This window comes from Eucalyptus grandis, chromosome 1, assembly GCF_016545825.1.
Source record: "Eucalyptus grandis isolate ANBG69807.140 chromosome 1, ASM1654582v1, whole genome shotgun sequence".
Taxonomy (NCBI): Eukaryota; Viridiplantae; Streptophyta; class Magnoliopsida; order Myrtales; family Myrtaceae; genus Eucalyptus; species Eucalyptus grandis.
Window position 1 is genome coordinate 31,924,181 of NC_052612.1, and position 16,154 is coordinate 31,940,334.

A 16,154-nucleotide genomic window follows, 5' to 3' on the forward strand; every position below is an offset into this window, starting at 1 on the left:
TCGCGAAAAATGAAAATTTTAAAAAAACCTTAATTTAAAATGATTTTTAAAAAAAAAATATTGCTTATAAAATTGAATTAACCAAAAAAATTTCCTCATTAATGCACTAGACACCTATGAAGACGGACACTCTCCGAAAGTTCTTTTTCGTGTCGTGTCCGACACTCCGACACGTGTGCCCGACACGCTCCGACATGTCCCGACACGCTCCGACACGCGGTCAACGAGTGTCGAAAAATCCGACACGTGGTCAACTCTCTCCGACACGCTCCGATACGCGAGTCTGCACTCCGACACGCGATTCCAACACGCACGGGGTCAATTTTAAAAATTTATAATACTTGAGGGTTCAAAATATAAATATACCCAAAAGAAGTAATAAAAGAAGTAATAAAATTGCTATAAATATACACGCACGGGGGTTAATATTTTTTTCAATTTTGTTTTTCTAGAATTGTTTTATTTATTTTTTTAAAGTCTTTTACTATGAAAGAAGTAATACAAAATGCTATATATGATAAATAAATTTAAAAATATCATTTCAGCATTTTTCTTTAAACAATGTTTTTTTCCTCTAAGTTTTGTGTATTATTCTAACAAATTAAAATAATGAATGATATTATTTAATATTTTTCGTGTAAATTAATTCTATACTATTTTATTATTATTTATTTATGTATATATATATATATATATATATATATATAAATATATTTAATATATAACGTGTCGGAACGTGTCGAAATTCTCTATTTTTAAGAAATGATGTATCGGCGTGTCGTGCCGTGTCGTGTCGCGTGTCGCGTGTCCGTGTCGGTGCTACATAGCTAGACGCTCACCGTCCAAGAACAATTACTATATCGAAAACTTATCTTGTTTATCTTGTCGGCAATCTTCTCATGGCACCGATTAACTTTGTTTGATAAGGAAAAAAATCCAAGTGAAAGTCTAAAAAAGATAAAAAATCTCATCCACTCATAATTCACAGTCGTTACTTATTAGGATGCACCTATAAATTATATTAAAAAAGCCCCACATTGAATAATTTGCATTGTGTAATATATCCTAATTAACTTAAACTCCTTAGTTTAAGCTTTGAGTGGAGGTGGATCTTTGAGTTAACTCCTCTTGGCGATCTTCTCGAGTGAAGCTATAGTGATTTTGCTGTATGCTCTAAACAAATAGTTTAAGGGTGCCTATCTTCTTTGATAACCGGTAAATATCTCAAGAAAAAATGATGCGAAAATATCAGGATACCTAGATTAAGGGGAGTAGACCTAAATATAGAACTCGCACACGAGGGAGACTGTTAGGTGCACGTGTGCGCTCGGAGTTAAACTCTTTGTTGGCAATCACACTGAGTGAACGTACGATGCTTCCATTGCACCCTCTCAGTACCACTGTCGTTGATTTTCGCTCTGCTCGACTCACTCTCTCTCGCATGCATATGCCTTCGGCTTCTCTTTTACTGTAATCTGCAAGATATCTGGGTCTGCTGTCTTTCGTCGTCCCGGAGCTGGAAAAATGGCGGGAGGCGTGAGAAGAAACATTTCAGCTGCATCAGCGACGTCTCGCACCAGAAGAGCTAAGCAGAGCTCTCCTCTTATACTGCCTTCAGGTCGATTGCCCTCCTAGTTTTCCCATTTTTTCATGAATTATTTGGACTTAATTGCTCTTGATCTTCACTGCGCACTGTAATCAACCCCTAGAATGGACTCGCAATTTGTGGTTTTTGAAAGAGAAGAGAAGTGTATACATCTTTGATGGAATTTTTCGGTTGTGTTGCTTGGTTGTAGCTGGATACGAGAGTCATGTGGCCTGTAAAAATCGTGAGAAATGTCTGTACAGAAGCTTCTTTTCGCAGGCAGACCGTCTCTACTTTTGTCCGCGACTTGTTTGGCATACAAAGTCGGGCTGAAACTTCAAAGTTTCATGATTTTTGAAGAAATCACAGCATGTTCAGCGGTTCTTTTTTCTTGGTACAGCTCGTCTTATGGTTCTCATGCAATTATGAGCTCTATGAGTGTGTACTTTTATATGTTCTTCGTATTTGCACTGCTGAGAGAAAAGAGAAAAAAGCAGTTTCCTTAATAATTTGGACATGTGAGCTTCGAGATGGCATTGAATTTCTCTGACCAAAATATCACAATTGTTCTGGGATCAGTTTTTCTTACCCTTAACTCCTGCAATTTTTTCATCTGAAAGAAAAGAACATCGACAGCTCTAAAGCTCTGATTCCATGCCTGTTTTGTTGGATTGCATTCTAATAAGAGTTAATTTCAGGGATTTTCACCAAATTGTTGGTGGTTTTATTTGTTGGAGTTCTTGCATTGGCTTATCAAGCGATCAAACCTGCTGCACCAAAGATTCCGGGAACTCCAGATGGTCCCCTAGTCACAGCACCGAGGATAAAGCTTAGAGATGGTAGACATTTAGCATACAAGGAACATGGCGTGCCAAAGGACATAGCGAAGTATAAAATTGTATTTGTCCATGGATTCGATTCTTGTCGGCATTATGCTGTTGTGGCCAACACTTTATCTCAGGTGCTGGACTATTATTGTTTTACCATTCTGCTTCCAGTGTGGAATTGCGCATGTCCAGACTCTGGGAATGCTAATTTTGCGCCCTTATTATTTCTTATTTGCTGGGTGCTTCCAGGAGATTATCAATGGCTTGGGTATATACATTGTGTCCTTTGATCGACCTGGTTATGGTGAGAGTGACCCTGACCCAAAACGAACACCGAAGAGCATCGCATTAGACATAGAAGAGCTTGCTGATAAATTGGGTCTAGGCTCGAGATTTTACGTGATTGGATTTTCCATGGGAGGGCAGGTGGTGTGGGGCTGCCTGAAGTACATCCCTCACAGGTATCAATCGCTTTGTGAAACAATTTGTCTTACTGAAACTACATTGCTCATGAATGTTTTAATTGATCCACAGACTAGCAGGAGCAGTCCTTCTGGCTCCAGTCGTCAACTACTGGTGGCCTGGTTTTCCAACAAACCTGTCAACTGAGGCATACAACCAACAGTTCGGCAAGATCAATGGACTCTTCGGGTCGCTCATTACACTCCCTGGCTTACCTATTGGTGGAACACTCAAAAATGGTTTCCTGCTTGTAGTGTCATCGATCATCATCCTGATATTTTCTCTCCTCCTGACAAGGCACTCCTTTCCAAGCTTCCCCCGGGAGGACCATATGCGGTATGTTAACTCCCTTTGATAAGTCTAATGCATATGCTCTCTGTTGTTCAACTAAAGCTATTAGTTTGAGATTGAGAAGAAAGCAAGTTATGTACAGCTAGTTTCTTTGTGCATAAATGTCATCTCACGCAAGGCAATCTTAGTATCACGTGGGGCTTTGACTTGAGGTCCTGAAGCATTTCCATGTTCTCCCTACGTTTCAGGGATCTGTTCATGGTCCAAGTCCTTTGGCTGTTAGGAAGCTTTTGTAGAAATTTCAAGTATTGTCCCGACAATGCATGCAACTTTTGCTGCGAGGCATTGAGAATATTAAATCTGTTCTGTGAGTATTTCTTTTGAGGGAATGTCTTGTATTTAGTGTTGAACGGTTTCACGTATTACAATTTTACTCTGCAATTCTATTGTTTGTTATATTTTCACTTTAAACACGCTGAAAATTTTGAGAAAGTGGAAAGATTGATTTATTTTGGCGGAGCAAACATTTTAGTTACTCTATACATGCTTTGAGTCACATTAAGTTTTCTGAAGTTAACTTCCTTACCCTGCATCCATTGCACTGAAAGATCAATCTTATGTCAATAGAAATGCTTCTTCTATATCAGAAGGAAATGGATTTTTTTCGGTCTGCAACCCTATTTGAGTTAATCAGTGAAATGGCTGGTAGACATACCGAGAAACATGAATAAATCATGGACCGTGTATTCCTTTCTCAATCTTGCTATTACCTACAATTCCTGTTGCTCAGAACAGCATGATGGGCCTTTTGCTCTCCTTGATGCAAATGCAAATTTGGGTAATCCTTGCTTTATCTCAGATTAAGTTGTATTCTGTAATGATCAGGCACAGGTAAGACAGCAAGGTGAATACGAGAGTCTCCACCGAGACCTGATGGTCGGGTTCAGTACCTGGGAGTTTGACCCAATGGATTTGGAAAACCCATTTCCCAATGGCGAAGGCTCCATACATCTATGGCACGGCGACGATGATTTGCTTGTGCCCGTCATGCTGCAGCGTTTCATCGCCCACCGGCTTCCCTGGATTAAGTATCATGAGCTACCTCAGACTGGCCACATGTTTCCCCAAGCCGACGGCATGTGTGATGCTATAGTCAGGACCCTTCTAGTCGGGGAAACCACCACATCCACATAAATCTATGCAGATAGTTTGGATTCCTGATGCCATATAGATTATCGACGCATCTGTTACATCGCATCTGTTACATCAGGCACTGTGTCGACCCTTTGTTCTGAACACCAGAGATGCTGTTCTTTCTTTTTTCTTTTGCGCCCCCATCATTCACTGCATTGTATGCGATGATCATTGGTGGATCTTCAAACCAACCGTTTCAACTGAACCTTTTCTCGGCTGTTGGAAGAAGTTGCTGTTATCTTTCAAAGCATGGCACATGGTTCACCCACGTACTGAATTGATCCGATTCAGTTCCAAGCTGGTTCTGGAAAACTAGGACTGCCTTAGAACCAAGCCGGTTCACTGGTTCTTAAGTTGAATCGATTTCTAAGCCTCTTCTTGAAAAGTAAACGTAAGACTTTTGCACTCACTAAAATTGGAACCATGATCTTCAAGATATGAACAAAAACCAAATTATCACTCGACTTAGAGTAATTTTTGTAAGGAATGCATGCAACTTTCATATCTAACCATAAATTAGGCTGATTTTTGGGAATCGGTTGGTTTGGGTTACAACAAATTCATGTACCAACCTTTGATTTTTTAGATCAGGGATATCCTGATGTTTGGTGTTTTTTTTTTTTTTTTTTCCCGGTCGATAAATAGTTTTTATTACTAAATTATTGCTGAAACGCAACTAAGTTCAGAATTAGTACATACTAAGACCCATAGTGACGCCCGTGCAGGGGTGGATATAAAGCCCAACTATTAGGAATATCCCGATAGGCTTTTGCTATCCAGCGGGCTTGTTAGCTTCTCTAGACGCCTAAGATATTGAGACTCCTTTGAGTTGAGCCAGCAAGACTTTACAATCCTCCAAAATCGCTTCCGCCATCTATGGGCTTGGTGCAAGGCCTGATAAGCTCTCCACCACAGATTCGTCATCGGTTTGTACTTCAATGTTGCAGCTCAGTTCAAGTGCGGTCGAAGACTTCTTCTTTCTTGTCACCGCCAGCCTCGTCAAAGCCACGCAAAGAGCTAAAGCTTCCGTTTTAGGGTTGAGTCGGCATAAATCTTCTCTGCGAAGCCGTCTATGAGAATCCCTTCGTCGTTCCAGCAGATCCCGGCCATAGCTCCCTCCCTCTGTTCTTCAATCCACGAGCCATCAATGTTATACTTCAGGGAACCCTTCACCGGAGGGACCCATTTCGCAAGTGTGGGTTTTTTCCTTCAATCTCTCCCTTTTGGGTTCCGCCAGTTGTAAAGCTGGAGATCTGCACTTGCTTCGTTCCCAGCTTCGCTTGGTCTCGGTGTTTCGCCTTCGAAGACCATTGAGTTTCGCTATTTCCAGGTCTGCCAGAGGACTCCGGCTACCAACTCCTTCGACAGAGACTTGTTGAATGCATATCAGATGTAGTTTTGAAATACGGTACTTGAAAGAATTGATTGAATATAGGAGCAGGTGAACATGTAGTTTTTAAATAAGAAATAGTCCTTAAAAGAAGAGATCGAATGTAGGAGCAGGTGAACAGGTGAGTAGCGTTGGGAGCCTCCTCGCTATCACAAGAACTACGTCTTTACTTTTGCAAGCTAGAGGTTCTAAACACGAAAATTTGTAAGGGCGTATTGCATGCAATCTTTATCCGTTGATTGTCCTAAATTGCTAACCTGCGAAAAATGATCGCAAGGAAACGCAAACATGAATATAACTCTCAATATTCAAAACAGTAAACAAATCGTGGAAAAACCTAAGAATCTGGAAGCATGAGCAAGCGAATCCCCATGATTGATCGTCGAAACGGGAGTTTATGCAAACTATGAACCGGGAGGCAAATATGCAAATGACATGATATACGCAAAGACTATGAAAAGCCTAGCTATGATGCATGGTTATGCAAGAACAGACTATAAATTGCAGACTTAACTAGTATGCAACCTATAATCATCTTTTTGACATTTTCTTGTTTAATTAACAAGACAAGATGCAAAAAATGCTCCCCTAAGTCATTATGACCGAAATCTATGTATCTGCGTGCTTGAAAACGAGAGACCTGTTCATGATCTGCTCTCTTCGCTTAAGAGCCGCTTTCTTTTATTTTCCCAGATGTGACGCGTGAAAGAGAATAGCATCGTGCACGATCTTGGATGGAATACCTCAGTTGCGTTGCTCAGTTGTAGCCGGGAGATCTAGAAATATAAATTATTTCACTTCCTATATTAATGTCGACATCATTCCTCAGGTGATTTTATAATATAAGGTCGCATGTCACGTCCACGTGCAAGGACTTTACGAAATTCCCAGCGAAAAATAATAATTAAACTTGGACCAAACACGACCTCGAGGTCCACAGCAATCTCATTGATGGCATCAAATGTTTTAAAAAGGACATCACATGATACACTCATGATTGCTTTGACATAAAATTAAAATCCTCAACTTTGTGTCGTACTGTCGTTTTCCTATTGTTTTGTTTTATGGGAAATCAATGAACTAAAGATACTTTCTTGTAATTGGTTTTTTTTATATAACTTGCACAAACGAATTAACGAAAAACATTCATTATTAGTGCACTAGATATTTCCTTTCCAAAAACAATTATAATATTGGATACTTATCTTAAGGATTTTATAAACAATCATCTTAGGGCGCCCGCTAATTTTGCTTGATGAAGAAATGTTTCAATTTTCAATGGTGTGGTGATTGTAACATGAAAATGACACTGTGTTGAAAATTATAGGCTTTTTGTACTTGGGTGCTTAATAGGTATTTTGAAGTACTCATTTTGACCAAAAAAAGTACTCATTACTGAATTTCATAAGATCTGTTTGTTTTGACTTCTCCAAAAGCTAAAAACAACGTTTTTATTTTCCTTGAAAATTCAAAATATTATTTGTATTTTGAAAATTATAAGAGAATTATATGTAAATTGATGTATCAATATTCATATAATTTTAAAGTTTCGGAGTTTAAGATTAATAAGAAAGTTACATTGAATGCCCCTAAGATTTAGAAAAAGTAAAATAAAACGGAGTCCTTGGTATCTAGCACTTGTCGATGAATTAAAATGAATTATGGGTATTATAAAAAAGGGCTTAATATCCTAAAATTCAACCTTAAGTTTAGTTCTACTTTTACTATAAATTTTTTTGTCTCATATAAAACCCTCAACTATTGGTCCAGCCCCAAATCTATCATAATTTTTTTTTCTGGTCTCATAAATAATCATTAACTTTAGGTCAAGTCTCAATTCTATCATAAACTTTTTATTTCATAAAAAACTATCAATTTTTTACTTGAGTTCCATATCTGTTTTTGTTAACACTATGTTCAAAAAGGCACTTAGTGATTTGGCATTTCTACATCATTGCTCTAATTTTTACTCAAATTTTAGATCCAAGATCTTTTGAAGATGAATCTCAATATTAGCCAAAACAACTTTTTTGTTAATATGAAATATGGGTAAAAAGTAGAGCAATTAGGGTTATCGTTCTTCAATAACTCTTACTTTCATGAGAGTTTTTCTTTCATCTCGTTCGGGAATTTTCAATTTTGCGCTTAGTATTCAATCTCTCATGCTCCGGAGTCTTCCAACTCTTGCTTGAATAGCTTGCGTTCGGAAGTTTTCATCTTTCGATGGAAATTTTGGATGGAGGGTTAGCAAGGGTAGATTGGAGACTAAATAAAAGTTAGTGGTTTCTTATGAGAAAAAAATCTTAGAGTAAATTGTGATTAAATCTAAAGTTGAGGATTTTTTTACGGGAAAAAAAATTGAGTTAGAATTATGATCGGATGTAAAGTAAAAAGATTTTTTTTTTTCGAGAAAATAAAAGGTTGTGATAAAATTGGGATGAAATGTAATGCTAGGATTTTTAGGTTTAGGCATGAAGGAGTTAGATGCTTCTTCTATTCTTTTCTTTTGCTTGGCGCAGCTGGGCCATCCTGGACTTAACCAGAGACTTCGCCCGTGAAGTAAATCAGGGTTTTTTTTTTTTTTTTTTTTTTGCTAAAAGGTAGGATTTTTAGGTTACCAAGCCCAAGAAAAGGGATCTTCCTTTTAATTGATCGAGACAATCCCAAAATGAATCTTCCTTCGAGGGCACTGTTGATGATTTTCTGCGACAAATTTATCAAATATATCTCTGCTCTAAATAAATTTAATTATTAAGACGTGGATCGCGCATTACACGAAATTATTTACTCTTAAAAAATCATTCCTTCACGAAAGCCAAGGGAAGGGAGTCAAGAAACCTGCGTGCACTCATTATAAATAGCCACGCTTCGCAGTTCAAATGCGTTCTTGGTTCTTGCTCTGTTCCACACTCTCTCTCTCTCTCTCTCTCTCATGCATCAGCCCTTGGCTTTTCTGCACGATAATCCTCGTGGGTCTTCCGTTTTCTCGCGGTACCGGAGCTAGAAAATGGCGGGAGGCGTGAACAGGAAGATTTCTGCTGCATCAGCGAGGTCTCACACCAGAAGGGCTAAGCAGGGCTCTCCTCTTGTGCTGCCTTCAGGTGGGTTGCCCTTTTGGTTTTTTCTCCCTTTTTTATTTTCCGTGATTTATTTGGGCTTTGATTGCCTCTCGTTTTTTCACCCCGCGTTGGAACCACTACGCCCCAGAATGGGCTCGCCGGTTGTGGCTTTCTGGGTTTGATTTTTCTTTATCGTGGTTTGTTTTGGTTTAGATCTGTTCATGGTTTTTTTTTTCTTTTCCAGTTTTGACGTTTGAAAGAGAATGGGATTGGGCATGTCATGGATGGGATTTTTCGGGTGTGTGGCTTGGTTGTAGCTGGAGATGAGAGAGGGTTGTGTGGCTTTTGACGAACTGACTGGAGAGAACAAGCACCATAGAGATCACGACAAGAATTTGTTCTGAACTAAATTTGGGCAGACTTTTGAGGGAATTTTTTTAGTACAGTGAACAATCAGTCATATCTTTAATCTGATTATATCTCTGCTTTTGTTCACGGCTTAATTGGCATAAAATGTGGGGTCAGAACTCCAAAGTGCCCTGCTTTTGGAAGTAGTCACAACATGTTTAATTTACTTGGTTCAGCTTGTCTTATTTTGTCTAATATTATCATTTTTGTTGTCCTACAATAATTATCTACATGAGTATATTGTGTCATATGTTCCTCGTACTTTCACTGCTGAGAACGAAAAGAAAAAAAAATTGAGCTCGTGGTGCGAAGAATAGCTCCGTACTTGGTACTTTGGACATGGGACCCTTGAAATGGTATTGAAATTCTCCGACCAAAAGATCCTAATTGTTCTGTGATCGGTTTCTCTTACGCTTCTTAACTCTGGCATTTTTCCTATCTGAAAGCAAAGAGCATCCACAGGTCTAATGTTCCGATTTCGTGCCTGTGCTGTTAAATTGCATTCTCATGGGATTTGATTTCAGGGAGTTTCACCAAATTGTTGGCGGTTTTATTTGTTGGAATTCTTGCATTGGCGTATCAAGCAATCCAACCTGGTGCACCGAGGATACCGGGAACTCCAGGTGGTCCCCCTGTTACAGCACCGAGGATAAAGCTTAGAGATGGAAGACATTTAGCATACAAAGAACACGGCAAGCCAAAGGACGTAGCAAAGTATAAAATTGTATTCGTCCATGGTTTTGATTCTTGTCGGCATGATGCTGTTGTGGCCGACACTTTATCTCAGGTGCTTGGATATATATGTGTGTGTGCGTGCGTGCGCGTGCGCATGTGTGCGTTTCTTTTCCCATTCTGCTTCCAATGTAAAATTGTGCATGCTAAGACTCTGAGAATGCTATTCTTGTGTCTGTATGATTTCTTATCCACTGGGTTCTTCCAGGAAATTATTGATGACTTGGGTATATACATTGTGTCCTTTGATCGACCTGGTTATGGTGAGAGCGACCCTGACCCAAAACGAACACCAAAGAGCATCTCATTAGACATAAAAGAGCTTGCGGATAAATTGGGTCTAGGCTCGAGATTTTACGTGATTGGATTTTCCATGGGAGGGCAGGTGGTGTGGGGCTGCCTCAAATACATTCCTCACAGGTATCAATCGCTTTGCGTAACCATTAGTATTACCGTGTGTGAAACTACATTGCTCATGCTGACTTAAGTTTAGATAAAATGGGGCATAGTTACAAGCGGGTGCATTCTCTATTACTCTAATTGTTCTAAATGATTCGCAGGCTAGCAGGAGCAGTCCTTCTGGCTCCGGTCGTCAACTACTGGTGGCCTGGCTTTCCAGCAAACCTGTCGAATGAAGCATACTACCAACAGTTTCGGCAAGATCAATGGACTCTCCGGGTTGCTCATTACACTTCCTGGCTTACCTATTGGTGGAACACTCAAAAATGGTTTCCTGCTTCTAGTGTTGCAGCTCATCATCCTGATATTCTTTCTCCTCCCGACAAGGCAATCCTTTCCAAGCTTCCCCTGAGACGACCATATGAGGTGTGTTAACTCCCTTTTATAAGTCTCATGCATTTGCTTTCTGTTGTTTAGCTAAAGCTATTAGTTTGAAATTGAGAAGAATGAAGTTATTTACAGCTAGTTTCTTTGTGCATATACGCCATCTCATGAAAGGCAATCTTACTATCACATGGCTTTGACTTGAGGTCTTGAAGCATTTCCATGTTTTCCCAACATTTCAGGGATCTGTTCACGGTCCAAGTTTTTTGGGCTGCTGTAGGAAGCATTTCTAGAAATTTTGGAGTATCATCCCTGTAATATATGCTACTTCGTGCATGGCATTGAGAATATTAGATTTTCTCCCTGAGTTTTTTCTTCAAGGGAACATCTTTTATTTGGTATTGAAAGGTTTCACATATTAAACTTCTACTCTATTAATCTTTTGTTCATTATATTTTCACTTTAACATGCTGAAAATTTTGAGAAAGCTGAAAGCTTGATTTATTTTGGGGGAGAGAACATTTTAGTTCCTCCATTCATGCTCGTTTTCTTAAAATAGCATCCTTGCCCTGGATCTATTGCACTGAGAGATCTATGGCACTAGAAATTCTTCTTCTATACCAGAGGCAAATGGATTTTTTCCGTGAAATGGTGATAGTTATACTGAGTAAAGATGAATAGTTCTTTTCAGAATATCTTGTCTCCCCATCTGTGTAACTAACCAGTTGTATAACAATACTAAAATCATGGACCGCGTATTCCTTTCTCAATCTTACTATTATCTACCATTCCTGTTGCTCAGAACAGCACGATGGGCCTTCTGTTCTCCTCGATGCAATTTGTGATAATCCTAACTTTATCTCAGACTGAGTTGAATGCTTTAATGATCAGGCACAGGTAAGACAGCAAGGAGACTATGAGACTCTCCACCGAGACATGATGATTGGGTTCGGTACCTGGGAGTTCGATCCGATGGATTTGGAAAACCCATTTCCCAATGGTGAAGGTTCCGTACATTTATGGCAGGGCGATGATGATTTGCTTGTGCCTGTCATGCTGCAGCGTTTCATCGCCCACCGGCTTCCCTGGATTAAGTATCACGAGCTGCCCCAGGCTGGTCACGTGTTTCCTCTTGCCGAGGGCATGTGCAATGCTATAGTCAAGACACTTCTAGTTGGGGAAGCCACCGCATTTGCGTAACTCTTGGTAGAGAATTTGGATTCCTAATGTCATATTGATGCATCTGTCATATCAGGCGGTATGTAGACCCTTTGTCTGGATAGTGGACATGCCGTTCTTCTGGTTCTATGTATTTTTCCCCCCAATCTGCCTGGTTTGTGGAGACAGGTCTTATTAGTGGTTCTACTTCTTGGTGGGCTAGTTGAACAACTCCTTTGAAGACTTGAAACGGCCATTTCAACTAAACCTCTTCTTGGCTGTTGTTAGAAGTTTCTTTCATCTATGTATTTCGCAACCACCCTTGTCGAGAGATGATGGTTTATGGCCTGGTGTCGACAAATTTGCTATGCTCTGTTGAAGTAATACTTTGGAGAATAGATAATGGATAGAGTTCTTTTTGATGCTGTTGTCAAATGAAGAAATTTCACAAACATTGTCCTTTTGGTATTGTCATAAATCCAGCTAGACAATTTTCTGCCATGCCAAGCTGCGACCCATCAAAAGCCGTATCGGCAAGATCAACATGATTGTTCGAAAATATCAGATCTGCGGTCGTAAAAGAACGTGAAGTGAATGGATCTTACGATGAAAGCCTTATCACTGAACTATTGGATTTTGTGGACATTTTTGGAATTAGAGGGGAATAAGGACGCATATATTTTATGGATGTTTTGTCTTGCCGGGATTATATCTTGGTTGTTTTCAACTTGGGTGAGGCACCTGGTCTGGTTCTGGAACGGACCGCAACTGATCCAACTCAGTTCCGAGCTGCTTCCAAGGACCTAGAATTGGCTTAGAACTGGTTCGGTTCTGCGTTCTCGGGAACCAATCCAGTGAGGCCAGTTCACCGGCTCTTAGATTTCTAATGCTCTTCCAAAAAGAAGATACAAGACTTTCGAACTCACCAAAACTTGAACCATGATCTTTAAGATATTCACAAGAACCTAAATTATCACTTGATGAAGAGTAATTTTCATGATGAAACGGTACAACTTTCATATTTTGTTGCAAACAAGGCCGAATCTTGAGTAAAAATAGGAACTAGCAAGGAACTTGTTAAGTTCGGATCTCATTCGCAACGATAAAACATCATGATGGGCGTTTTGCTCTCCTTGATGCTAATGTAGATTGGGATAATCCTTGCTTGATCTCAGATTGAGTTGTATTCTATAATGATCAGGCATAGCTAAGACAGCATGGCGAATACGAGACTTCCGCCGAGACCTGGTGGTCGGGTTTGGTACCTTGGAGTTTACCCAATGGATTTGGGAAACCCATTTCCCGATGGCGAAGGCTTCGTACATCTACGGCAGGGCGACGATGATTTGCCTGTGCCCGTCATGGTGCAGCGTTTTGTTGCCCACCAGCTTCCCTGGATTAAGTATCATGAGCTACCCTAGACTGGCCACATGTTGTTGAAAATTTCAATAATATTTTGAAATATTTATAATAATAACTTTGATAAAAGTTATGACCGTATCGAAGACTATCATTATTTTTAACAGTCACATAACGGTTTCTTAACGGTCATATAACGGCTTTTAAATCATTTTGTAACGTTTAATTTATTTCGCAAATAAATCCTCCATTATTTTACAACGTCTCTTTTAACAGCTCTATTTTGTCTGAATATAAAAATAAAATCTCATAAGACAATTTTGAAAATATACACTAAATGAAAAAGAGAATATCATTCCTTTAAAATATTTCATTTCCTTTTCCTTACTGGTTATACACAAAAGTTGTTTTGTTTCATCCTAATATTCAGTGCGGAGTATAGAAAAGGTTTGTTGTATCTTGAGAGGATAGCCGCTGAAGCCTTATGCACTGAGTTTCGTACTCCGAGGGGTGAAATTATCCTTAAGGACAGTACTTGCACGCTTCAGATATTTGTTTTTAATTTTCTAATCCTTTGCAATATATTAATAGTTATTATTATTTTATGTATCCTATTATTTTTTTCTAACAATCTTAAGGATAATTCCCTTAGGGATTCCAAGGGCTTGCTTAATGGAGTTCGAGGTGGCCAATTTGATTCTCCTATCAAGGATATAGGAATGTGCTCATCTCACTTAGAGGATTCTGAAGGTGTTGGTCTTTGAGACCAGCAAGAAGCATTATACATCATCCTCATACTTGGTCTTGCTGATGGTCTTCCATAGGTAGACTGAGTCGTGCTGTTGCAGTCGACTTTTCATCTTGACCCACAATTAATCCTTAAATCGAAAACAAAAGCTTTCTTCCACAATTCGAATCTATTTGAATTAGAAACATAATAGGGTTGCTCTAATCAACTATGGCAAAGAGTAGGTTAATCTAATTCTCTCGTTTCTTTGCAAAAACCTGTTGAAAATCATAGTGCGGGACAATTGTCTTGGCATTTCTTGATTTTGTTGGTTTCTGGTTTTCTGGTGAAACTGTGTTGATTTTGTATGGTGGTAGGTGGTATAGAGGAAGGTAAAGGAGGAGATTGGGGTTCATTTATAGTTAGCGAAGCAGATGCAACACCGTCGGCGAGGCTAATGGTGGGCTCAAACCATGCGGTATCAGTGGGGGCGGAGGTTGATGGTAGCCAGATGGAGATAGGACCAAGTAAGGGTAAAGTGGTGGAGATTTTGGAGAGTTAGAGTTTGTGATAGATAGGTAAACAAATTCATCAAATTTGATGTGACGAGATATGTAAACTCAGTGACTTTGCATGTCATAGCAGCGATACCCTTTATAAGAGGTACTATAACCTAGAAAACAACACGAAGAAGAGCAGAACTCCAATTTGTTAGAACAATAGGGACAGAGCCAGGGACGAAGCCAGGGATAACAAAGGCATCTAAAGGCTCGTAAATGAGAATAGTTAGGAATTTGTTGAAACAATTGTTGATATGGGGAAATTTGAGAAATAATAGGCATGCAATTGATGAGATATACAACTGTATTGAAGGCTTCAAACCAAAAGCGAAGGGCATACCGGCTTGAGCTAGAAGGGTGAGACCAGTTTCAACCACGTGATGATGTTTTCGCTCAACGACACCATTTTGTTTAGGTATATGTGGGCAGGAAAATTGATGATGAATGCCATGAGTATGAAAATAAGATTCAAGTGCATCACTAGTGAATTTGCCACTAGCATCAGAGCGGAAAAATTTAATTCGATGGTTAAATTGATTTTCAACTTGCGGTTTGAAAGCCATAAGAATTTCGTAAAAATCAGATTTATGGCGCATAGGAAATATCCAGCTATAACGAGAGAAGTCATCAACAAACAATACATAATAAGAGATTTATGGCGCATAGGAAATATCTAGCTGGTCCCTATACATCACAATGAATTAGTTCAAGTGGAAATTGAGTGTGCGTGTGAGACAACGAAAAGGGTAATTTGCAACTTTTGCCTAATTGACATGCAGAACACAGAGAGTTGTCACGCTTATTTGAGATTTGAAGCTGTTTAAAAATAAGATGTTGAATAGTTGCTGAAGGGTGGCCAAGACGATGATGCCAGGTGGAGGAGTTGATGCGGGAAGAAAATGAAACTTGAGGTTTGAAGCAAGGTTTGGGGAACCACATAGGATAAAGCCCATTCTTAGTCCAACCGTGGTGCAGAATTTGCTTTGTTAACTTGTCATTCACAAAAAAATTGAGAATCATCAAATAGAAAATAGCAATTATTGTCTTTAGCAAAACGACTAACTGAAATTAAATTGGTAGATGCTAGAGGACAACAAAGTATATAAGTTAAATGCATGGAGGAAGCGGGATGTGAGAGAGAAGTGGAATCACATGAGTAATAGACAAACCTTGGCCATTTCCAACTTGAACTTCATCAGAACCACTATAGGGAGCGGAGATTGAGAGATTACCCAGATCGGCTGTAATATGATGGCTGACGCCAGTATCAGTATACCAAGTGCCATTGTCAGTAGGTGGTGTAATAGCTATGGCAACAAGTTTTTCGAGAGGATTGCGATTGTGGTATGCATAGTTCATGTGATGATAGCAGTCAATGGCATTATGGCCATGTTTGTTGCAGATCTGACAGATCAGCCAACCAGTGTTCAGTTGACGACCTTGAGGTCGAAATGATGGAGTAGGGAGAAGTCCAACTTGATTGGAATGACCCCTGTTGTGTCCCCTATAACCAGTGCCACCCCTATAGAGACGAGGTGTGAATGAGTGTTGCCCAAGAGAAAGAGTTCGAGGTTGTGGTTTGCAACGATGGCAATAGTAGTTTTAGATTATGAATCATC

The 16,154-nt window shown here is 39.5% G+C and overlaps 1 protein-coding gene and 1 non-coding gene across 3 annotated transcripts; both read left to right on the top strand.

The window, feature by feature from the left end:
* Positions 1 to 1,361: 1,361 nt before the first annotated feature.
* On the top strand, positions 1,362 to 4,599 carry LOC104438106. The gene is made up of 5 exons (XR_005548610.1): positions 1,362 to 1,618; positions 2,284 to 2,546; positions 2,662 to 2,873; positions 2,947 to 3,210; positions 4,051 to 4,599. It is a non-coding gene; the product is annotated as an uncharacterized LOC104438106 (transcript).
* Positions 4,600 to 8,418: 3,819 nt separating this feature from the next.
* Positions 8,419 to 12,324, top strand: LOC104438087. Of its 2 annotated transcripts, XM_039313539.1 has the most exons (6): positions 8,419 to 8,523; positions 8,671 to 8,850; positions 9,741 to 10,003; positions 10,157 to 10,368; positions 10,509 to 10,773; positions 11,623 to 12,324. In XM_039313539.1, the coding sequence occupies exons 2-6, from the start codon at positions 8,757 to 8,759 to the stop codon at positions 11,929 to 11,931; spliced, it is 1,143 nt and encodes a 380-aa protein (XP_039169473.1). In that variant the 5' UTR covers positions 8,419 to 8,523; positions 8,671 to 8,756; the 3' UTR covers positions 11,932 to 12,324. The 2 variants fall into 2 exon arrangements, with proteins under 2 accessions (XP_039169473.1, XP_010049474.2); XM_010051172.3 differs by lacking the exon at positions 8,419 to 8,523 and having other exon boundaries at positions 8,628 to 8,850.
* Positions 12,325 to 16,154: the final 3,830 nt, after the last annotated feature.

Coding starts and splice junctions, on each gene's coding strand:
- LOC104438087 (XM_039313539.1), top strand. CDS start 8,757: ATGGCGGGAGGCGTGAACAGGAAGATTTCTGCTGCATCAGCGAGGTCT. Junction 8,851..9,740: donor TCCTCTTGTGCTGCCTTCAG/GTGGGTTGCCCT, acceptor ATTTGATTTCAG/GGAGTTTCACCAAATTGTTG. Junction 10,004..10,156: donor TGGCCGACACTTTATCTCAG/GTGCTTGGATAT, acceptor GGGTTCTTCCAG/GAAATTATTGATGACTTGGG.